Source organism: Arvicola amphibius, chromosome 7 (assembly GCF_903992535.2).
Source record: "Arvicola amphibius chromosome 7, mArvAmp1.2, whole genome shotgun sequence".
Lineage (NCBI taxonomy): Eukaryota > Metazoa > Chordata > Mammalia > Rodentia > Cricetidae > Arvicola > Arvicola amphibius.
This window is the reverse complement of record NC_052053.1, coordinates 14,767,759-14,792,202: the sequence shown is the minus strand read 5'-3', so window position 1 is coordinate 14,792,202 and position 24,444 is coordinate 14,767,759. Positions and strand designations below refer to the sequence as shown.

At 42.7% G+C, this 24,444-nt stretch overlaps 1 protein-coding gene across 7 annotated transcripts; it reads right to left on the bottom strand.

Moving 5' to 3' along the window:
- Positions 1-1,486: 1,486 nt before the first annotated feature.
- Positions 1,487-24,444, bottom strand: Fastkd1 (FAST kinase domains 1). Of its 7 annotated transcripts, none has more exons than XM_038337828.1 (15): positions 24,344-24,444; positions 23,094-23,504; positions 22,703-22,771; positions 18,169-18,294; positions 17,150-17,551; positions 15,487-15,597; positions 14,191-14,322; positions 12,576-13,062; positions 10,813-10,927; positions 7,258-7,386; positions 5,699-5,830; positions 5,065-5,178; positions 4,418-4,556; positions 3,205-3,319; positions 1,487-1,681 (listed from the first exon to the last, which is right to left on the bottom strand). In XM_038337828.1, the coding sequence occupies exons 2-15, from the start codon at positions 23,426-23,428 to the stop codon at positions 1,586-1,588; spliced, it is 2,502 nt and encodes an 833-aa protein (XP_038193756.1). In that variant the 5' UTR covers positions 23,429-23,504; positions 24,344-24,444; the 3' UTR covers positions 1,487-1,585. The 7 variants fall into 7 exon arrangements, with proteins under 7 accessions (XP_038193756.1, XP_038193753.1, XP_038193754.1 ...); XM_038337825.1 differs by having other exon boundaries at positions 23,094-23,609; positions 24,344-24,438; XM_038337826.1 differs by having other exon boundaries at positions 23,094-23,598; positions 24,344-24,438.

The following is a 24,444-nucleotide window of genomic DNA, read 5'->3' as shown; positions in this document are numbered from 1 at the left end:
GTACATGGGAAAGAATTGGGTCCAATGATCCATACTCTGCTGAATCTTGCACCAAGGAAGAGGGCTGATGGCTTCGTGGAGATCTGCTGTAAGACCAGCCCACATACAAATGGCTACCACCCAGCACTTTGCGAACTGGGTTTGCCTCCACCAGAACACATTCGTTCTGGTGAGTCAGCTGAGATCTCCCTGCAGGATCCCTGTGGATGATGGGTCATCATGGGCCTCCTTTGCTGGCTCTTCTTTCTGGTCTCTTCATGCTAAAGTGCCTGAAGGGACAGTCACACATCTCCCCTCCATTCCCAGTCTTCTCCAACAGCATCTTAAAGTGATTTCATGGAGCCACGTGGTATTAAATACCAGCGACGACTTCCACATTTCTTTCTGGGGCCTACACCTCTCCGTGACCTCTAAAATCCCTGAGTGGACTTCTCCACTTATATGCTGGAAGAGGGCCATGAATTCAACACGTCTGAACAGATTTAGGATTTGTCTCAACAGCAGCCCACTCTCACCTACCTCTTCCCATGGACCCCCATCTTGGTGAGAGGAATGGATTTGTGTCTCACCCTCTCACCTAAGACTCAGGATGTCCCAGACGTGGTGGCGGGAAGACTGCAAGAGTCAGTGTCTTCTAGAGCTACAGGCACTTGTATCTATGAACTCTCAGCAGCTAGAGTCGCCTACTCAAGACCTGCACGAGATCAAGCTGGTCAACATTCAAGCATAGATAGTGGGGGCTCACACATAGCAGCTGCAGGGGAGCAAGTTGTCTTTCGTCAGGGCCAGGCCAGGCCAGGCTAGGGAGGACAACCCTCCACCCATATGCATGTACCTCACTAAATGAATTCACTAGGTTACACATACAAACATGAAGGTAGAACAGGGATAGGGAGAGGGACACAGAAGGAGCTGGGGAGGGGAGGGAAAGGTAGACTTGGATTTGATCTAAATAAAACACATTCATGCATGAAGGAAAAAATATAAACATTTGAAATTGTGCCTTATGTTTTTTTTTTTCTTTTTGGGGTTTTGGGGTGGATATTTTGAGACAGTGTCTCACACTATGGCCTAGGCTGGCCTGGAACTCACTATGTCCCACAAGCTGGCCTCGAACCCACAGCAGACTTCCTACCTCTCCCTGCAGAGCATTGGGATTAACTCACTTATGAAAAGAGTTCTTAGCTGGACATGATGGCACATACCTGTAATCCCAGCACTCAAGAAGCAGAGGCAGGAGGACTGCACAAGGTTAAGACCAGCAAGGACTACTTCAGATACTTTAAAAATACGAACTGTGTATGTTCTTAGCATTCCTTGCTTAAAGCTCTACACTGGCTTCTCACCTCACTCAGGGGAGCCATGAGGTCGTATGCTGCCACTGTTTCCTCTTGACTTTTTACTCTACTCCCAACCCCTTCCCGCTTGATCTGCTCTAACCACAGCTGAGCTCGTTAATCCCAAACACATCAGGCGTGTTCCCAACTCAGAGTATTTGCACTTAGCATTGTTTAATTGAGTCAGACCACTTAAGTGAAGGAAATACAGACGTGGTACGTCATGGTCATTTTAAGTGGAAACTCAATCATGATTTTCCTGCTCCAAATATATGTTGTCTCAGGTAGTCCATCCTTGCATCCTGTGTGGACAGTGCCATAGAGTTCCAGTCAAAGTAAGGGACCTGCAAAGAAAGCCATTCGTTTGAATACAAGTTGTAAAGCAACTATGAGTGTTTTTAATTTGACTTCCCCACCATTAGGTAGATCTCCATATCGGTCTAGTGAGGGGATATATAAGCTTTCTAATGATAGCTTCAGAGATTTATAAAATATTGTAAAATGCAGAAATTATTTTCATAATCTAATTCTTTATTGATTCTTTGGGAATTTCACATCATGAACCCAAACCAGCTCACCTACCAGTCCTTCCATATCTGCAGCATCCTCCGCAAAAGAAACACCACCACCACCCCATTAATTAAAAGCAAAACAAAACAAAATGAACAAAAACTACCTCACTCCTCCAATTTTCCTGCCTCCAGCACCTCTTCATTTGTCCTAGTGGCATTGGGAGCTGTGGTGTGTCACAGTGTACACCCTTTTGTCCAATCGGCCCCACCCACAAATGTTCATTGCAATGAGTCCTTGGGCTGGTTCAAGGCCTCTGGTAAACCATCATCACTGGACCCTCACCAAAACTCCTCTCAGATATCCTGCTGTTGCCCCAGTCATGGAGATTCTGTGGCTATCATTTTGCAGGACCGGTCCCTTCATGCACTCCAGGTCCTGGGTGGTAGCAGAGCTGGTCAGTTGGGGGCACTGGAGCCATCAACCTTAGGCGAGGGGTGGAGCCAGCTTTCCTACACCCATGCCATTGCCATTAGGGCCAGCTCTCCCACAGCAGTGGTGAGGGGTGGGACCATCTCATCTCTCCTTAGTATGGGGTAGGGGAAGAGAGCTCTCCCATGAGGGGCAGTGTTGGGACCAATTGAGTCCTGGCCTTCAGCTGCTCTTCCTGTCTAGAGCCTTCTAATTGAAGTTACTAGAAGCTGTACCTAGCCTAGAGGATCAGAGGATGGGATTTTCACCTGTTGGCCATTGACTGCAGGGTATTTAAGCCTCCATGGTGCTATTAAAGAGGGGCTTTTGTACCAGTGATTGGAGATCTGTGTGTTGGTCTGTCTCTGCGTGTGTTTCCTCAACCGCCAGCCCCTTGCCCGAAGCTTGCAAACTGGGTTCTAGCACATAGAGTGCAGACAGGGGGGCACGGTGCGCGGCAGGGCAGAGCCAACTCCTTTTAATAAGGGGATATATAAGGTTTCTAATGATAGCTTCAGAGGTTTATCAAATTTTATCAAATGCAGAAATTATTTTATTGGTCTCTAAGGCTATGAGCTAAGAGTGTGTACATGATTTTATTGGTCTCTAAGGCTATGAGCTAAGAGTGTGTACATGATTTTATTGGTCTCTAAGGCTATGAGCTAAGAGTGTGTACATGATTTGCCACCCAGTATTTGTAGTTGTTGATTGTTTTGTGCTAAAAAAAATGAAGAAAGCTGGGCACGGAGCCGACAGGCTCCACAGATGCCACAGCTAGGCTGGTAAAGCCTCCAGCCGACCACCCATGTCTGGGATCATAGACACGCCTGGCCCTACCCACTCCACCATGTCTGTTTAGAGGATGGATTGCATGACTGTTTCATACCTGAATAACACGATAGCCCAAAATTTCCAGATGTCGTTTTTTCATAGCAGATTTTCCTTTTAAGTGAGGAATGTTTGAACAAAAGGCTCTTACATCCAAAAATTCTAAAGCAATCCTACAAAATATAAAAAATGCTTACTTCCAAACTCAAAATGAGAATGTAAATAACCAGAAACCACAAGCCTGTCAGGAAAAAGAAAGCATTCATATAAACTAACAAAGGCTCAATGACTTTAAATCAGTATAATCAAAAGGTTTTTTTTTAAATCTTGTTCATTCTCTGAGACAGAGTATCACCACCACTGTGGTGGTTTGAATGACTGTCCCCAGTCTCTCAAATTTGAATATTTAGTCCCCATTTGATGGCTGTATTTGGAGAGTCTTGGGGAGGCGTGGCCTTGATGGAGAAAGTATGTCACTAAGGGTGGGCTCTGAGGTTTCAAGAGCCACATGCCATTCCCAACTTGCTCCCCCTGTCTCTGCCTGTGGTTCAGGATGTGAGCTAGCTGCTCCGGTGGCCATGCCCGCCTGCTGCCATGCTTCCCCGCCTCGATGGTGATAGACTCTTCTCACTCTGGAACCATAAGCCCCAAAAAAATTCTTCCTCGTCTAAGGAGCCTTGCACATGGAATGGAAAAGTGACCAATATAGGCTAGCCTTGAACTACCTCTTGCTTCTACCACCCAAGTGCTGGGACGACAGGCACGCCACACCCAGCTCCAAATTATTTTTCTACTTAAGAAATTAGTGACTAAAGTCAAACCTTTTCATTTCAAGAAACTATAAAACAAAACATCTAACACTCATGAGTTTCTTTGTCCAGCAGGCACCTATGAGGTGGAGACTTCCATGAAGAATTTACCCATAAGTCAAGCAGCATAGCTATGGTCCAAGTAGATCTGTAAGTACAGCAGCAATGAGAAAGAGGTGACTAAGTGCTCCCCCAAGTGGAGAAGCATGGGGTGCTAAGAAGAAAACAATGCACACCTGGCTGAGGATGACCAGGTCACCACTTGGTTACACAGACTGCTGGCCATGGAAGCTGAAGGAAAGTCACTGGCAGAAGGCACAGGACAGGCCAAAGTATGGAGACAAAGTATGGTGTGGGATGTTTGAGTAGCAGGTGCTAAAACCAACCCCTAACACAGGAGGTTATGATATAATGCTGGATATAACCATTCAAAAAATACCCTAAAACTAGCATATAAATTACCTCTCAGATTCTGGTGGAAGCCTTGACTCAACTCTTGAAGTATTTGACTCCCAGTATATTCCCGGTGATTTCCCTGGAAGTAGGCTGTGGCTTCCATAAGGAAGAGGTTTTTTTCGTTTATCCAAAATGCATTCAAAATCTTATTTTAAAAATAAAAAGAATCAATAGTATAAATTAGGTAAATGCTAGCAGTCAAAAGTTTAAGTAAATTTTAAACATATTTACATATACATGTATATTCACACATATATTTAAAAGAACAAAAAGAACATAGCTCCCTGACTTTCCAACTCATTTTGTAAGGTAATGTCCAATTGATACTTTTCTTTGAAAATCAATAAATACCAAGCAAATATTAATGAACTACAGTACATAGCTGGCTACATTAGCACTGAGCTAAATCAAGTCATATGAGAGAGTTTTGCTTTAAGCCAGGCACAGTGATGCATGCCTGTAGTCTCAGCAACTCAGAGGCTGAGGCAGAAGAAGGACAAGTTAGGGTCAGCAAGCTACATAGCCAGACTGTCTCAGAAAAGATGTACTAAGACAACACATCTGTAAAACATGGGCAAGCCTTCCTATATAAACATCATGCATATGACCAGTGAGTCTGGTCCAAAAGGAGCTGGCTGTGTCCGGCGACTCACCCACTGTGTGGTAATACGGTGAAAGAGTCGAAGCCTTTACACATCTGTGTCCTCCGAGGACTTCTGCTAGCATCTTATAGATCTGCTGTTGTGCTCCAGTCATAACACCAACATCTTTAGGAAAAATAAGAAAATTAAAAGCCATCCTTATTCTACAAATCAAAAAGTAAAAATTCTTAACCAAGAGCCTCAGGGCTGGCCAGGAGGCTCAGCAGTTTTGTAAAAGGGCTCGCTTCCCAAGCCTAAGGAGCTGAGTTTGAGCCCCAGAGCCCAGATAAAGGTGGAAGGAGAGAGCTGACTGCAGAAAGCTGTCCTCTGACCTCCACACACACACTTGGGTGTGCAACCGCAGGCACACGCGAGAAGCAAATAAATACATAAATACAGTAAGAACCTAATGCGATCCATGTGAGATAACACTAAATACAGTAGGAGGTAAGTACCTGCTCTCAGGTGGTCAGGATCCTAGTTAAGAAATTCCTGCAAAATGAAACCCACTTACAAAACTATTTAACAAGCCATAGGCCCTTCTGGAAACTCTCGCCATATTTAGATTTAATGGTGATAATAAGAATGTATTACCTAATAAACTGTTCTGAAATTAACTATACTCTCTTACCAAAAGAAAACAAACCTTTGTTATAATGTCTTTGACAAAAGCGATCGTGAAACCACGGGGTCTGAAACTCGGGGCATTCCAGACAGACGGCTCTATTCAACTCCATGAGGCGGAACTGGACCCTTGTACTTAGAGTTGAAGGTAAAACTGAAATTCAAAACAAATTACTGATGGATGGCTTAGACCTAACAGAAACTTCATTTCTTCACACCATGACCCCCACTGTTGGTTGATACTTGAGCTCTTACTTGAGAAAGTCACTTTATTTGTGAATGCTTCATATCTTTAAGTTGATACATTTGGTAACATGATTAAGACTGATTCTGCCAGGCAGTAGTGGTGCACGTCTTTAGTCCCAGCACCCAGGAAGCAGAGGCAGACAGAACTCTGAGTCCGAGGCCAGCCTGGTCTAAAAATTGAGTTCCAGGACAGCTAGGGCTGTTACACAGAGAAATACCGTCTCAAACAACAACAGCAAGACCAATTTCTACACTTTGTGAATTTTAAAGCTACATTGCTACATTTTAAAAAAATGCCACAAAGAATTTTCATTGACTTCCTTCCAATTTTAGAATTTATCCTAAGAAACCAATCCATGGTCATGTGTAATATTTATTAGTTGTAATGAATTGGAAACAACCTGTAAAATGAGAAATGAGTTCCAGGATACAACTATAGCGCATGCCTGCAGCGCGTGCACAGGGCTCTGGAGTTGATCCACAGCACCGCCCTTTTTTAAAAAGGGGTTCCTGGTTTTAAATGACAGAAGTTTCACTATAATTATATAATGGTATGCCATGAATCCAGTAAAAATATGACATGAAAAATATTTTATGACTTTCAGATTATACTTCAATGAAAACAGCAGCTTAAAAAGCAATTTAAGATCTCCATCCATTTAAAAACATACTTTGATACTTAAGTATTTATATGGGACCAAAAGGAAGACCCAAAAGAAACATTTTAAGCACTTGGGGTACATCCTAATGGTAGAGTGTGTGGTTAGCATGTAAGATGCCCTGGGCTCAATCCTCTCCAAACAAAAAAAGGAAAAGAAAGCACCACCCTATTAAAGTTGGTTTTACTTGGTGGAAGAATCTAACTCTGATGGTTTATGTGTTTACCAAAGTTTCCATTATATTCATATTTTTTTTTATTTTTTTAAAGACAGGATCTCAATACAAGGCCCTGGGTGGCTCGATCAGCTTCAAACTTTCAATCAGCCTCTTGCCTCAGCCTCCCAAATGCTGAAACCGTGGGTATAATGTGTGTGTGTGTGTGTGTGTGTGTGTGTGTGTGTGTGTTATATACCTATTGTATATTACATATATTTACAAGTATATCTGCATATATGCATACACACATCCCCACCTTCCCAGTCCTGGAGATAAAACCTAGGGCTTAACAAATGCTAAGCAAGCATTCTACCATTAAACTGCGCCCAGCTAATCATAAAATGCTTTTATTAACAGGAAATAATATTATTAGCCTTTAAATGCTTCAGTATGGACACAAATGACACTTGCATATAAGGTACATTTAGTAAATTCTAAAAGTAAAGAGCAGATACATACTTTCAAGTTGGGAATCTAATCTGGCTAAGAACTCGATGGTGAACATTTTCTTTAGCAGATCTTCTGGAAAATATTCAAGCGTGGCCAAAGAAAAACCAATAAACACTAACATAACAGGATCCAATTTACCTAAAAAAATGAGTTTAAAATTATAACATACAGCTGTTTCACATATACATATAGATAAGCAGTTCAGATAAAGCTAAGGCTTTTTATGATAAAAAGAAAGGGGGCTGGAGAGATGGCTCAGAGGCTAAGAGAGCACTGGCTGCTCTTCTAGAGGACCCGGGTTCAATTTCCAGCACCCACATGGAGGCTCACAACTATCTATATCTAGTTCTAGGGGACCCAACACCCCCACACAGACATACATGGAAATAAAACACCAATGTACATAAAATAAAAATAATTTTAAAAAATAAAATAAATTGTATCAACACAGCACTTACAAAATTTGTATGATTACAAATCAACAGTAATTCTTGGGGAGGGACAGAGTAAGAAAGATGAACAAGAGAAAAGTACAGTTAACCTAGCATGGTGGCATATACCTTTGATCCTTCTTGATCAGCACTCAGGAGGCAGAGGCAGGTGAATCTCTGAGGCCAGCTTGGCTATATATTGAGTTCCAGACCAGCCAGGGCTACACTGTGAGACCCTGTCTCAAAAAATAAAGCAGCTGGGCGGTGGTGGCGCACGCCTTTAATCCCAGCACTCGGGAGGCAGAGGCGGGTGGATCTCTGTGAGTTTGAGGCCAACCTGGTCTACAAGAGCTAGTTCCAGGACAGGCTCCAAAGCTGTCTCGAAAAACCAAAAAAAAAAAAAAAAAAAAAATCAAAAAATAAAGCAAGCCAGGTAGTGGTGGCACACACCTTTAATCCCAGCACTCAGGAGGCAGAAGCAGGCAGATCTCTATGAGTTTGAGGCCAGCCTGATCTACAGAGTGAGTTCCAGGGCAACCAGGGCTACTAGAGAAACCCTGTCTAAAAAAAAAGATAAATAAATAATTTAAAAAGCAAAATAAAATAAAACAAAATAGAGTGTGTGGGGTACTGTGGCAATACTGTTTCTTGATATCTCAGTATTTTCCCTTAGCAATTCAACCAATGTAATTCAACTCTTACACTATGAATATTACGTTTATTATACTTTAAAGGTTTTCAAAACTACCTAGAAAACAGAAAGAATTCAACACACAAAAACAGTGATCTGTAACAATAATCCCAGTCTCTGGCGACAATAATAGTCTTTCTCAGAATAGGATAAGTCCTGGGCTGAACATTTCTTTTGTATTAACGCGTTTAACCTCATCTCTGTCTACAGCAGGACCAGGTCCTAGCTCCGTCTTACAAATGAGCACAGGGTAGGGAGGCGCTGAGGAGAGAAACTGTCCAAGCCACAGAGTTAGCAACCAACTGAAGGGCGGGGTTTAACTCGGAATGCGCAGTGCCAGCAACCATGCTACTTCCTGGGGTTCTCCAGACCAGGCTAAATGACACACCTGATGCTCAGACCTCACCTTCCCTCCTTCACCTGACACTTAGACAGGAGCGGGGGCTGTGGTTGAATGTTCTTTGCCAGATTTGCCTCACTTGAGAGACACTTCTTACACAGGAGAAGGGAAAATTACCATGATTCACTGACACAAGAATTCTTATGAAGGACAGAAAAGGCGAACCCAAAATCTTCACAGGTGTGGTAGCACACCACTATAATCCTAGTCCTTGGGAGGCTGAGGCAGGAGGACTGCACAAGTTTGAGACCAGCGTGGCTATATTACAGTTGCAGGTCTGCCTAGGCTCATGTGAGACCCTGTCTCCAAAACCAACCAAGCAAAAATCTTTCCTTCTGGATTTCTTTGCTGATTTTATTTTTACAAAGAAGACCAAATCATGAGCAAAGCAAATAGCTAGGCACAGTAGCTGTAATCTCAGCCCTTGGGAGAAGACAGGAGGATCAGGAGTTCAAGGCTACTTCAAATGCATGCTACAAACCAAGTTTGAGACCACCCTGTCTACCCGAGATTCTGTATCAAACACATACACTGCAGCTAGCACTAATATTTCCACCATCAAAACTACCTTGTCAAAACCACTGCTTAGGGTCAATAAGAGGGCTCTGAACTTGCCATCAAGCCTCATGACCTGAGTTCCACGCTCTGTGTCATACATGGTAGAAGGGGAGAATTGACTCCTACAAGTTGTCCTCTGACTGACACACACACATGGTACCCAGACTGTGGCATATGCCCCCACCATAAAATAAATAAATCTAAAATAAAAACTATTTTTTATAAAACCTACTCTTCATTCAAAATGAGGAAAATCATCACTCCGTTGGGTTTATTTGTTTGTTCATTTGTTTCTTACAGTACCAGAATTGAACCTGGGTCTCATCCATGCTGGACAAGTGCTTTTCCAGTCAGTGAAGCCCTCAGAGTGACAAACAAATGACACTCACAAGGGGAAAGCCAAGTACCTGAAAGTCCCCTGAGATTGTCTTCTGCCACTCATATACCAGAGCGCGCGCACGCGTGCACACACATACACAGTATGCACACACGCACACATAACCTCCCTATATGGGAAACAAAAAATCGGTAACAAATGAGAAACTTTGATGATGGTCTAGGTAATAGATGGCACTGTTGATTATCCTGGTTATAATGCTGGCATAGTGGCTACATGGAGAATGTTCCCTTTCCCTGAAGCATGTAGAGAGGATAATTCAAAGGCTCGTCATATGCAGGAGGATGCTATAGTTCAAGCTAGACTGGGAATATACTACACAGATATTTGTCCCTTCAATTTTAATAGGTTCTTGAAAACTTTGTTAACAAAAAGGAAAGAATCGAAAGCTTCTCCCCAGATGTCAACACTAAATTAAAAGTATATGGGGGTGGTACTCTAGACTATGAGAGATGAAATAGGTAACCACCAAAAGCAACAGGTAAACATTGGAATGGTTATTGGGGTTCAGATTAGGAAGACATTAAACAGAGACTCTTTAAGTATGCAGAGACCACTGGGGTTTCTTAGCATGCTCACAGTGTGTGCTGATATAAGAGGTTCATCTTTCTGGGCAGGGGTGTTCAGCAATACAGCACAGCACGCTTTAAAACAGATGGGGTGGGGTAGCGAGCAAGAGATAAAGCAAGCATAACAAAACAGTAACATCATCCAGTCTACGTCGTGGCTATATTGGTGTTCCTTGCTCAATTCTTACACAAGTCTCACATTTTCATACTGAAAAGGCTTCAGAGAAATGGATACTTCTCTTGAGACAGGTTCTTTCAAGACACAACAGGTAGGGAGACAGGTGGATGGATGGACGGACAGGCAGACAGAAGTCCATCCCAGCCCAAGCTGGTCTCAAACAAGCAACCTTCCTGCCTCACCAAAGGGCTGATATACACCACCACACCCTGCTTTAAACATCTGTAGCACAGAGTTTCCAGCTAGTATGCATACCCAGTTATTGCAGGCCATTGTAACAGCTCTTAGGTCATAAGTACAAGAACTGCTCACCCATTATACTGCCAAACATTTTACCTACCTTCATAAGAATTAAGGCACTGGACACACGCTCCGAAAAACTCATCCCTTTGAGGTGGATCATAGTTCAAAACGCTGAATGGAAGAATAATAGCGAGGATGGAAAAGGGATGGATCTGTATGAACAAACAAAAATTTAGCATTGGCTTCAGCGAAGCTACCATTTTAGACGAAGTCTTTCTAACATGCTTATAATGAAATTACAAATGTATCACTCATTAACTTTTGCATCCTGATCTATTTAAATCTGTAACTATTAGTGACTGTGAAAATGTTAGTACAGAACAGCAAAGCAGCCAGGTGAAAACCCTGTTGTGGGATCCACCCCTCACTGGAAATGAACTGGAAGAAGCCCCAATTATTTCTATGTCACCAGTGCACTGAACAGAGTAACATCCTTCTACAGCCAAGGAAGTCCCTTAATTTATAGCCACTAGCATCTTTCTTCCGCACACTTTCATCCTTTTGTATTTTTGAGACAGGGTCTCACTCTACAGCCCAAGCTCAAGGTCAGTTGCTGAGATCCCAGGAGTGAACTATGCTGCCTGGCCGTACGGAGGGCTGGACCCAAGGCCAAGCTAGCGATCACTGATCTATAGCCACTTCGTTGTTCCCTGATTACACATCACTCATCTAAGCACCTGTCGGGCACAAAGCTAAGCAAGTTAGACATTTTTATGTTCACTGTGAAAAGCACTAACTTCTGAAGAAAGACCTCATCCTAACATACAGACAATGATTTTGTAAGAACGGGTCTTCTCATCTGATCCACAAGGCAGCTTGGCCAACGTAATTTCAGAAACAAGTATACACTGACAACCTAAGAAGGCGAGTATCAGCAGATGCCTTATTTTCTCAGTCTTCACGCTTCCCTTGATTTCTAATGTGTGTGTGTGTGTGTGTGTGTGTGAGAGAGAGAGAGAGAGAGAGAGAGAGAGATGTGCACGAGTGTGTGTGCCATATCCACAAGTGTAAGTCAGAGGACAGCTTTGTGTAGTTGGCTTTCCCTTCCATGTTTATCACAAGGATTTTGGCAGCAAACTCGGGTCCATCAGACCCGCATTGTTGGGAGGCAAGAGTGTTTGTTTGCTAAGCCATTTTGCCAGTCTGTAATTGTTTAATAGTGATACCCAGGATTACAGAGAAAAAAAAGAAAATTAAAAATCAATTATTTGCTACCATGAAAATCTGCCTAATATTTTAAACATTGCCTTCCAATTAAAAAATTCTGACTTCTGATCTTAGCTGGGTATATGGTGCATGCTTTATCCCAGCACTTGGGAGGCAGAGGTAGGAAAATTCTGGGAGTTCTAGACTGTGAGCTACATAATAAGACTCTGTCTCTTAAAAATGAAACGAAGCCAAAGCCCCTCTGGCTTCTGATCTTAAGGGCTGAAGGAATCAAAGGATGACCACCATTCTCTCCAAATCCATGGTGAGTGGAACAAGGCAGGTGCTTTCTTTTGTCTGAGACAAGGTCTGTCTGTGTGTCTACTTTGACCTTAAACTCTTGGCAATCTCTTGCCTCAGCCTCCCAAACACCGAGATCTCAAGTGTGCCATCACACCCTGCTCCAAAGTGGTTTTAAAGTGAAAAAGAACAAACCGATGAGCCAGAAGCCAGAGCTGAATTTTTGAACTTCACTCTCATCTAAGTTTAGAAAGTATTTAAGTATTTATAATTTATGTATCCATGTATGTATGTGTGTATGCGCTTTCTGGAAGCTGAACAGTGTAAAAGTCATGTCTAACACTTAAATCTCACCTTTTCAATCTGCTGGACAACCACAGAAGCTATCCTATCAAGTATTATGGTGCTGAGGTAGTTAGTTTTGGAAAGAAAAGACGCGATCTTTGCAACGTTGGTGCCATCGATTTCATCCACAAAGTGCTCCAAAGCAGCAACTGATTCTTCAACCAACGACTCATGAAGCCATTCCCCTTTCAAAGCTTTAAGCTCCTCCCACAGGAGATCCAAACTGGTGCTTTGCTGTAGTCGGTGATGGCCCCAGTGATCTAATTTCCGAAGGAGATTCAGTTGCTGTCTAGCAGTGCCGGCCAAACACGTGTGATCATTCTGGATCCACCTCAGGAGAGACACTACAATATCACTCAGCTCCTTGAAGTCACACTGGGGTAAAATGGCTTCAATGCGGGACAGCACTGTCTGGTCAAGGCGAGAGGAAGGAAGCATGGATAGAGCAGAGACCAGAATACAAATCTCACTCGGCATGATGCTAGCTTCCAAATGACTGTTACATAAAGGAAAAGGGGAAAAAAACAGAAAGAATATAGCCAACACGCCAGCAACAACCAAAAAACACACAAAATATGTGAATTTAAATATTGTTATATAATTGTTAAAAAAGGTGAGGTGGCCTTAGAAAGTCAGGTTCATTTAAAATTAATTCACAAGGGACAAATGATTAGGGGTCACTAAGGAAAGGCGAAGGTGACAACCATGCTCCACACTTCACGCAGTAAGAAAACCACCATCAATGGGGAAAAGGTCAGCATCAGAAGAGAGCCTGATACTGCCTCCGCCACTGCTGCTGCTGCAAGAATGTGAGCTCAGTGTCTGCATGGCCACCAGGAGCTGCTGTGATGCTGAATAGGCCCTGGCACAGGACAACCCTCAATAATACCAATTCCCTTCTTAGTTATGAATACCAGAAATACAGTCTTAAAACATTGGCAGACAGACACATGCTCACAAGCAGACAGACAGACACCCGTTTTCTAAATCTGTGCAGTAACTACCCCACCATGAGGACAAGTAATTCTTAAACAACAAATTAAGGACTGGCTATTTGAAGACACCTTTAGCTTTAGAAGTGTGGAAGAAATGATTTAATCTACATTAAATACAAAACTGAGTTGCTGTGATTTTATTATTTGTTGTTTTTGGAGTTCTGAGTTCCTATATAAAAAAGAACAAAGAACAAACACAAACACAAACCCCACTGATTGCTTGGGAAATAAGATAATCTTACTGTTCCATGCTAGCCACAGTGCATTGGTCATCCGCTATTAGCAAACTTAAAGTAAAATTAGTAACACTTCATTTTAGCTCAACCAAATCAATGGAGAACTGAGAACGCATGTTACATATCCAGAGAAAATACAGTAATTTTCAGTTATTAAGATAAAGGGAAAACTGTGTATATGTTTGCCTAGTTGTTTAGTGGTACTGGGATCACATGAGGGGCACACGGTAGTACGGCACAGTAGATAAAACCCAGGTCTCAGAACGACAATAATAAGCCATTCAGGTTTGTCTAGAAAATTCTAGCTATTTTATACACTATAAAGCAAACAAGGATAGATTTCTAAATGAAACACTAATTGAAAATTTTATTCTTTAAATACTTAAATCTTACCTGAGAATTAATTCTCGAAGTTTCATAAAAAGCTCCTTATTTTGGAAATGTAGACAACTCAAGGCTTGTGTTATCTTCAATAGCTCTATCGATTTATAGTTATCCAAATGTTTATACAGCACCGAAGCAATCCTAAAAAGAACATTGTTATAGCGCGGTCATTCCCTTGTTTATTGAACAATCACTAGACAGACTGCAGGCCACACACACTGCTTTGTGGAGGATCAGTAAAAACGCCTCCTCCTCTCTTCCGACAGAAACATAACTAAGGGGAAATCATGAAGTGTGAATCTGAAAGGGGAAGAAAAGCATGGCTTTAGGGGCTGGAAAGGTCACTCATCAGTGAGGAGCACCCACATCTGTGACTCCAGTTCCGAGGAGCCCAACAACCTCTTCTGGTGTCTGCAGGTACCAGGTGGGCACATGGTACAAATACATAAATGCAGGATAAATACTCAGAAATACATTTTTTACAGAATATTTTTCTAAAGAAGGGCATAGCTTTACTTCCCAAATTACAAAACAGAAAAACAGAAAGAACGTTCATGGAGCAGACATCAAATTCCCTGGCAACATCCTGTTGCCAAGAATAGTTTTTATATAAATTACTAGCAATTAGCAAAACTAATCTCATTTTCTCCCATAACCTTCTGGCCCTCAGGGGGATAAGCTAAAAGCAATTGAAAGAAAAGGAGAAAGAGGGAAACATAATGAGAAATGAGACAGTGGAACCTTAACTAAAGGAACATACGATAAAGAAAAATTAAGCATATGCAATTTGAATGGCTTTTTTTCCCATCTTAAATCTCACACTATCAATAAGTTAGAGGCAACAGTGAGACAAGTCCTTATGGAAGCCAAGTGTTCTGGAAAGCACAGCCCTTGCTCTACGCATGCACTACGATGCCTGCACTACAATGCCTGCGCTACGATGCCTGCGCTACGATGCCTGCCCTATGATGCCTTCGCTACGATGCCTGCCCTACGATGCCTGCACTACGATGCCTGCGCTAGGATGCCTGCACTACGTGCCTGCGCTACGATGCCTGCACTACGTGCCTGCGCTACGATGCCTGCACTACGATGCTCTGCTTTGGTCTAGCAGTAGCAGGAAAGGAAATGAAAACCTCTGTAAAGAACCCCATCTCTGTCCTGAAGTCACAAACATTTGGGAACATAAACAATGTTCATTTTTTATTACTTCAAAGCAATTAGACACAAGTATTTGTCAGAAAAAAAAGCAGATACTTATGAGTGACAACTAAACTCAGCGCCATGAACTTCAGGAAAGACTACTTTTTAATCAAGCGTGCGTTTCTGCTCTCCATATCTTCCATGGCTGTCAACACTGTCAGCACTTGCTGGCTGGACAGCTCCTCTGACATCAACAGCAGAGTTGATTTAAGCCTAGAAACAAAAATATAGGTTTTTTAATGTTGGAAAACTGGCTTTCAATTTGTTTTAATGAACAGTTTTTGGGTAACAGAAAACTACACATCTCTCTACTATGGAGTTCTTGGAAATCCTGCTTAAAGAAAACTCTTCACCACGCATCTACAGATTACTATGAATTCCTGGGCTGAAGAAATGGCTCAGCAGGTAAGAATGTGTACTACTCTTGCAGAAGACCTGAGTTTGGTTTCCAGCATCCATTTCAGGTGGTTTACAGCCACCTGAAACTCCAGCTCCAAGGACTCCAACACTCTACAGAACTCCCAGGGCACCTGCACTCATACGCAAACATGCACACACGCACACTCATGCACACACATATACAAATAATTTAAAATAAATATTTTAAAAAGACTACTATAATTCTGAATATTCCATATAGTTACGCTGATTAGGGATTAGAGTTATTATTGCAGAACTCTAGCCTCATAGTCTAGGAAGAGATAACCAAATGATATTTGTGTATTAATTTAATATTTACATATCTCCTAGAAATACCTAAATATTTTAAATGGAGCAAGATCTAACATATATATATATATATATATATATATATATATATATATATCATATCTAACCAAATGCCAGGTACTGACCCATAATTCAGCAGTTTGAGAGGCTGATACAGAATTGCAAGTGTTCAAGACTCACCTGAGAAACTGAGTGAGATTGTCTCCAAATAAAAAGTAAATAAATAAGAGCTCTTGTCTAATTTATGAAAGACCCTTTTTGTGTTCAACTCACAACAAAATAACAAAAAATACAACTCACCATTCCAGATATTTATATCTATATCAATAGTCTATGAAATCAGAACTTCTTAAAAAAGATGAGCAAGACCAAACTCACTCAAGCTGTAGGTGCACCTGTTCCTGTGCATCTGAGTGTTCTGAGGGGAGGAGTCGCAGTTCGGGTTAGGCTGGGACTCCATGTGTAACCCAAAGTGGCCTCAAACTCACTATACTCCCTCCAAGGCTGGGATCACAGCCAGGCACCATTGTACCCAACACAGAGTGTGCTTTCTTATTTATTTTTAATTACCACCAATCTTTTTTTGTGTGTGTAAAATCAATTTTAATAACAGAACTATTTGTTCTGAAATTGGAATAAATATCTGTAACACATAATTATCATTAACATTGTCTTAATTAGGTTTTCTTTTTCTGTGATAAAACAGCATGACCAGAAGCAACCTGGGAATTTTGACATCACGTGAGTGGGATGAAGATAATGGGATAGAGAACCCAATGTTTAGACTACCGCAACCTAAACAGGAGTCTCATGCCTCTGTGCAAACCCAGGAAGGGCTAATGAAAATACTTAGGTGGGGCCCCTCATCTTCTGTCTAGTCCACTGTGGAGGATACCAGTCATCTGAAGAAACAGACTGTAACAGATTATTTCCTTTCCATAGCCGAGTGGGGTAATTCTGGTGAGTTTACGAACTCCAAGGAGAGCTAAGCATGAAGAATCCAACATAAAAATAGAACATTTGAAAGTAAACTTACTGTTTCCTTATTTCAGGCCCTGCCACCGGTCCCAACATGGCAAACAATCTGACAAAACTTGCGGGGTGGCCAGATGACCAGGGGATCATCTCGACTAGCCTCCTTCGAGCCACTTCAATAAATTCAAAACTGTGGAACTGCAGAGACTGATACAGGCTGAAGATTCTACAGATGGCCTCCAAGTCAAGATCGCTCATACTGCTTATAAACACTCTGTTACACCGCTCCAAGAGCGGGTAAGAACTCCACTTGACATTGCGGAGGAACAGTAATATCCGTCTAGCACTGTTGACCTTGGAAGAGTCGACACCGTCAAAAAGCAGTTCTGTTTTGTTCACAAGTCTTTCTTGGAAACAGTGGGATATTACAGAAGAAATGCTGACCATCAAGACAGACAAGGCCCTGAAGGAGAAAAGAAGATACACAGATTTTTATACTCCTAGCAAACCAGTTCTAAATTAAATGACTAGATATGGAAAGAAGTTGACAAGCATACTGCTTCAGGCCATAAATTGTTTCACTTATTTTACTTTTTTTTCTTTTTAAAGATTTATTTATTATGTATACATCACTCCTTCCATGTATGCTTGACAGAAGAGGGCACCAGATCTCATTACAGATGGCTGTGAGCCAGCATGTGGATGCTGGGAATTGAACTCAGGTCCTCTGGAAGAGCAGTCAGTGCTCTTAACCTCTGAGCCATCTCTCCAGCCCCCTATTTTACTTTTTTTCTAGCATCGTGAGAAACAATCCTCTGGCTCTGACTTGGCAATCCCACATTATCTGCCGCCACACGTGAGAACGTGACAGATGTCTGCGGACACAGCAGGCAAACTCGGCAAGTTAAAACTCTTAGCTCCTCAGAGAACTCCACAGCACCAGGCAGCTCTTGCCGTCGCTGTTGTGTAGATGAGGATGACAACCTCACAAGAGATGCGGTTATAGTGACACCTGACACATCTCTATCTGTACCCAAAGCCCGGCATCCTCGCACCCCCACAGGCCCCAAATAAATGTACCTTAAGTCCTGTATGGTTTCAAAGTTCCTATTTACAATATCAGCTATTTTTCCCATTAATGGACTGAAATGCAAATGCTGATCGGCCAGGCAAGTAGAAAATATTGAGAGCACATTAGTATCAAACCTGTTAAAAGAAATTCAAATTAGATCATTAATCCATTAGAAAACATGATGTAGTTATAAAATAAGATGAAGGTTTTTCAAGGACTGGTCAATAACTCAGCGGTTGGTTGCGTGCCCAGCATGTGTCAGGCCCTGGTTCTGGGTTTGCTCCTCAACACTAAAAACAAAACTAAACAAAACAAAAAAACCAAGTAATTTCAAGCCAGGTGCACACCTTTAATCCCAACACGTGGGAGGCAGAGGCAGTCAGAGCTCTCTGAGTTCTAGGCCAGCCTGGTCTACAGAGCAAGGTCCTGGACAGCCAGGGCTACACAGAGAAACCCTGTCTCAAAACAGACAAACAAAAAACTAAAACCCATCAAATTTTCCAAGGTGAGCTGATTATTTATTATTACAAAAGTACCAAATGATCAGACTTTTAAAGTCCAGTACTGCAGAAAGATTTAAAAGAGAATCACTCAATTTGAGTTTCACTTACTAACTTTTTGAGGTAACATGGAATGTTGATTCATTTGCATATTAGCCAATGAGTAAAAATCTCTAGATAGGAAAAACGATCCAATTTCAAGTGACTGGCAAGACAAAAAGGAACTGTTACACAGTTCAATGCTTTCCTTTCCCTTTCTTCTCTTTTTTGTTAGTTCTGGAGATCCAACAGGGCTTGAATACACTATCCTTGCTAGCACACTACCACTGAGCTACCTCCCCAGTCACTGCATTTTAATTTGTTACTATTGTTTGTTTTGTTTATTAAAAGCATCAGGGTTGGGGCTAGAGAGACGGCTCAGTGGTTAAGAGTGTATACTGCTCTTCCAGAGGACCCCAGTGGGCTGCCTCACACTTACATCAGGCGGCTTGCAGCTAGGGATAGCACCAGAATTCAGCACCCTCCTCTGGCCTCTGCAGGCACCTGCGCACGAGCACACACATCCCCCCACTGGACACATACATATACACATAATTTTTTAAAAAAATAAAACAAAAAAATCTATTTTTAAGCCTAAGGAAGTTCATAGCAGCACAACACATAAGAGCCAAAATTTCCAGTATTATGGATAAATCCCACATAGCCACTGAACAACATAACAGAGCAATAAACAGAAGAAACCACTGAGCTGGGTGGTGGTAACAAATACCTTTAACCCCAGCACTCAGGAGGCAGATTTCTATGAGTTCAAGGCCATCCTGGTCTACAAAGTAAATTCCAGGACAGCCAGATTTCTCTTGTTACACAGGGAAACCCTGTCTCAAAAAATTAAAAGCCCAAAAATAAATTATAAAGAGCCACTGAATCATATATTATGGAAGACTCCTCAAAACACAATGAGAACTAGATACATGGGTATGTACTATAAGAATTCATTTTTATAAAAAACAAACAACAGCAATAACGAAAAACTCCTAAATTAGCCAGGCGGTGGTGGCACACATCTTTAATCACAGCACTCAGGAGGCAGAGGCAGACGGATCTCTGTGAGTTTGAGGCCAGCCTGGTCTACAAGAGCTAGTTCCAGGACAGGCTCCAAAGCTACAGAGAAACCCTGTCTTGAGAAACAAAAACAAAACAAAACAAAACAAAAAACCCTAACTTCTGGCGAGGGTGAAAATCCTTTAGCAGGACCACAAGATTGCTCAGTGAGTAGGTTCAATGACCTTGATCCCATACAACTGCTGCTAGTTGTTCTGACCTCCACAACCAGTGACCCGTGCATGCCCCACCCTTCCCATGGCCCCAACAAAACGAATAAATAAACACGGGGTGGGAGGGGGAACAACTAAGAAGTCTTTGGGGATAACAAAGTGGAGTTGGCAATTATAAGGAGAATTTAGGGGAAGTGGTGATAGTGCCTGTGGTGGTTTTTTGTTTTGTTTTGTTTTGTTTTGTTTTTTTGAGACAAGGTCTTCCTCTGCAGACCTGGATAGCCTGGAATTCACTATGTAGCTCAGGTTGGCCTAGAATGCATAGAAATCCTCTTGCCTCAGACCTTCCCAGTGCAGGGATTCCAAGCATAAACTGCCTAGCATGATACTGTTTCTCAAATTATTTTTTTTGTTATGTATAGTGTTCTGCCTGCAGGCCAGAAGAGGATGCCAGATCTCATTACAAATAGTTGGGAGCCACCATGTGGTTGCTGGGAATTGAACTCAGGACCTTTGGAAGAGCAGTCAGTGCTCTTAACCTCTGAGACATCAGTCCTGTTTCTCAACCAGGCTTAGGGACAGCCATCTTCATCAACACAGAGCATCTTGCTGGTCCTTGGGGTTGCTTTCAGAATCCTTCATCTCTCTACTTTGAGTTTTCTTCCCTTGACTTCCATCTGCCTTAATCCCACTAGCAGTGGCTTTGGCTACCACAGATTCCTGGGTAGAAAGACGTCCTAAACTGGTTCTGTTCCTAAACTGGTTCTGTTCCTGCCTCGGCTCTCATACACGGAGGACTTCCTACACATGCTTGCAGAGCATGCTGTATAATCACAAGAAAATCCTGAACAGAGTTCACATTCCTCTTGATAACAATCGGTTACGGTCACATGAAAACACAGTTGTCCACCGTCAACAGCGGTGGACCTGAAGCTTCCTTTCTTTTCTATCCTTCTTTTGGGTGAAGTCAAAATTGATTGACAGCAACACAAAGCAAGCTAAGACTGAAAGGTGCCATCTAACGAATACAGTTACTGGTGTAAAGCTCACTCTTCCAGAAGCTTTGAAGCCAACTGTAACGTGCGGCCACTGCTGTCTCACAGAAATGGAGGAGCAGGAAAGCCAGACATGCTCAAGCGTCACACAGCCCTCCGGGTCCACCAAACTCGTGTCTTCCTTTATTTCCTTTCATAGCCCTTGCAATCTAGGGGTATTTTGTTGTTGTTGTTGCTTTTATTTAACGTGTATGGGTGTTTTCGTCTGAGTGTATGTCTGCGTACCACGTGTTGCACCCATGGCCTGGAGGCCAGAGGAGACTCTCTGGAACTGGAGCGACAGATAACATGAGCATCCAGATGGGCGCTAGGGATCCACTGCCAGGCCATCTCCCAAGCCCCGAAATTTAAGTTTACTCATTTGCTTGTTTGTTTTCTGGAGTCAGTCAGAATCTTCTGTTTCTAAAGCAGAACTCTTCAAGAGTGCAAGCAACTAGTGACTACCTGTGACTCTGCCACACTTACGTTCTGATTAATATGTCTATGGAAAAGCATACTGAAGCCTGCTCTGAATGAAATAGGGAACAGTTGAAATAGTTCCCTTTCTTTATTAAAGAAAGAATGTTTTTTACACAATTAAAAATCCTCAAATGAATTGAATTTCAAACTTTTTTTCTTTTCTTTTGAGACAGGGTTTCATGTAGCCCAGGCTGGCCTCAAACATGCTGTGAAGCCAAGGGTGATTTTGAATTTCTGATCCTCAGCCTTGTGGTGGTATGAAAGAAAATGGCGTTTATAGTGGTGTACTACTTAGTGTTTTAATAAATAAAGCTTGCCTGAAGATCAGAGTGCAAAGCAGCCACACTAGTCAGCCATACAGGCCAGGCAGTGGAGGCACACACCTTAAATCCCAGCAGCCACACTAGTTAGCCTTAGAGGCCGGGCAGTGGTGGTACACGCCTTTAATCCTAGCACTAGAGAAGAATATAAAACCAGGGAGACAGGTCTCATACTTAGTCTCAGCCTGAGGATTCGTGGAGGCAGGGTCGCCCACTTCGGTTTGAGGTAGAGGTAAGAACCAGTGGCTGACCACTTTGCTTTTCTGATCTTCATCTTGAATCCTAATATCTGTCTCTGGGTTTTTATTATTTGTGCTACAGGCCCCTATAGAGAGTGGCACTATTAGGAGGTGTGGCTCTGTTGGAGTAGGTGTGACTTTATTGGAAGAAGTGTGTCACTGTGGGTGTGGGTCTCCTATGATAATAATGGAGTATACCTCTGAAATTTTTTTTTTGTTTTTTTTTTTTGTTTTTCGAGACAGGGTTTCTCTGTAGCTTTGGAGCCTTTCCTGGAACTAGCTCTTACAGACCAGGCTGGTCTCGAACTCACAGAGATCCGCCTGCCTCTGTCTCCCGAGTGCTGGGATTAAAGGCGTGCGACACCACCGCCCGGCTTCACCTCTGAAATTTTATGTCACCCCCAATTAAATGTCTCCCTTTGTAAGAGTTACCAGGGTCACCGTGTCTCTTCAGAGCAACAGGAGCCCTAACTAAGAGAAGCCTCCACCCCTACAGTGCCCTGTGCCCAGTGCTGTGGCGCTGGGGATGGAGTCCTCAGCCTCGTGTATGTGCACACACATTCTATCAAGTCAGCTACATCCCCAGGCCCAGTGCATTCTTTCCCTATGAAACTTCATTCTTTTCCTCTATTTCGTTTTGATACATCCCCCCACCAGATAACCCTGATCTTATATGATAAGCCCAGAGTACTTGCCTTTCCAGCCTTTTCCATGCTTCTGTAACCAGTGCTTCAACCAGAGGGTGATGGGATTCAACACCAAACCTCAATAAAAACAAGGCAAAGCAATTTTTAATTATGAAAGCCAAGAGACTGCAAATGGATCAATAAAAATAGAACTCAGTAACTGCTGGCTTGTTGGCAGACATTAATCTGACTTCTCACATACAGAAAGCCAGCATTTGTACTTTCCTAGCTTTCTAAACTATATCACTAACTGGTACCAAATAAATAGTCTTCAAATATTCTTAAGATACTATAGTATAAGAAAAACTGTTTTCTGGAAGAATGGTTTTTCTATTTAAGAGATTCTCAGCAAAGTAAGATATGAACTAGAATTGTTTTCATAAATTGAAAAGCAACTTACTGTCTTACGCTGTATAGCACATCCACCAGGGTGGCATCACCCATTGCTTGGATGTGATTCGCCGTTGTGTTGCAAAGACTAAGAAACTGGGGATGGTTTCTAACAAACTCGGTGTTTTTTTCCAAGTTAGTCTTCTGCTTCTGAAACTGCCGGAGCATATTAAACGCACAACCCACTTGCGGCTCTGAAAGCGTGGCCGAGCTTCTTTCGATAAGATCAAAGACTTGTTCTTCATCTGTACAGTTCTGCATTTGAATAATTAATGGCTCACAACTGAAGGGGCGGAACTGAACCGCTCTCCGAGAGAGTAGAGCGAGGCCTCTGAGACAGAACATATTTATAACGGATGGGTCTCCAAAATACAGGCTTCTGTTCCTTTGTTAGCACAGATTTTCTTTGGTCCATCTGCAGCTAGAAGTCGGGTATTATGTGATGGCATAAAAACTGGCTTTCACTAATGTGTTTTATTTCCATCCTGATGGCTCTAAATCCATTCCAATAGAATCTGCAAAACAACTGGCTTACCTCGGTTACTCATTTCATTAATATCAAATTACCCCCCTAACGTCAAACTTCAATCAACAAGGATTTTCCTTTTTCTGTTTGGACTACAAACTTTGTTCTTGATCTGAACCAGCTAGATTTGATCCAAAATGAAACATCAAGGAAAAAGGGGTTTCTTCCGGCCCCCGATTTTTAAAAGGTTCAATTCTGACCACAAACGCGGCAGAAGAAGAAAAAAAATCAAAATCGTTTTTTGTGTGTTTGTTTAAGGGTGTTTGCTTGCTTGTTTGTGGAGATAGGGTCTCACCGAGTAGCCGATCCACGATTACAAAAAGGTGACCTTGAGGAAACCATTTAACTGTAGGAGAGGCCGGGAGAGTGTGACAGGTTGGCTTTGCGGTGAGCAGGCGTGAGCGGCACACGGTCCACAGGTGACAGGTAACCCGTGCACCTGGCCGGCAGGAGAGCTGACCCTGAGCCTAGGTGGCCAGCACCAGACGGCAATGGGCTCGGCCTGCCCCGGTCTCCTGCGGAGACCCAAACCCACAAGGAGACCGCGACTGCTAAACTAAACCAGGCGTCCCGGGCGGAACCATGCCGGGTGCGGAAGGCAGAACCGCTGACAAACCCGCAAGTCCTTCCCCACGCCTTCCACGGACCCGACAGGGCTGCTCCCGACGGCTCAGAAGGCAGGGATCATCAAAGGCCCCGACAGCAGCAGGAGGAGGCTGGCGTCTTAAGCTCACCAGTCGCGTCCTGGGGTGTTTAGCCTTTCCTGGTGAGACATCTTTGTTTAAGAGTGTCCCAGAGCGGAAGAAACGCAGCCCCAAGGCGGCATGCACCACAG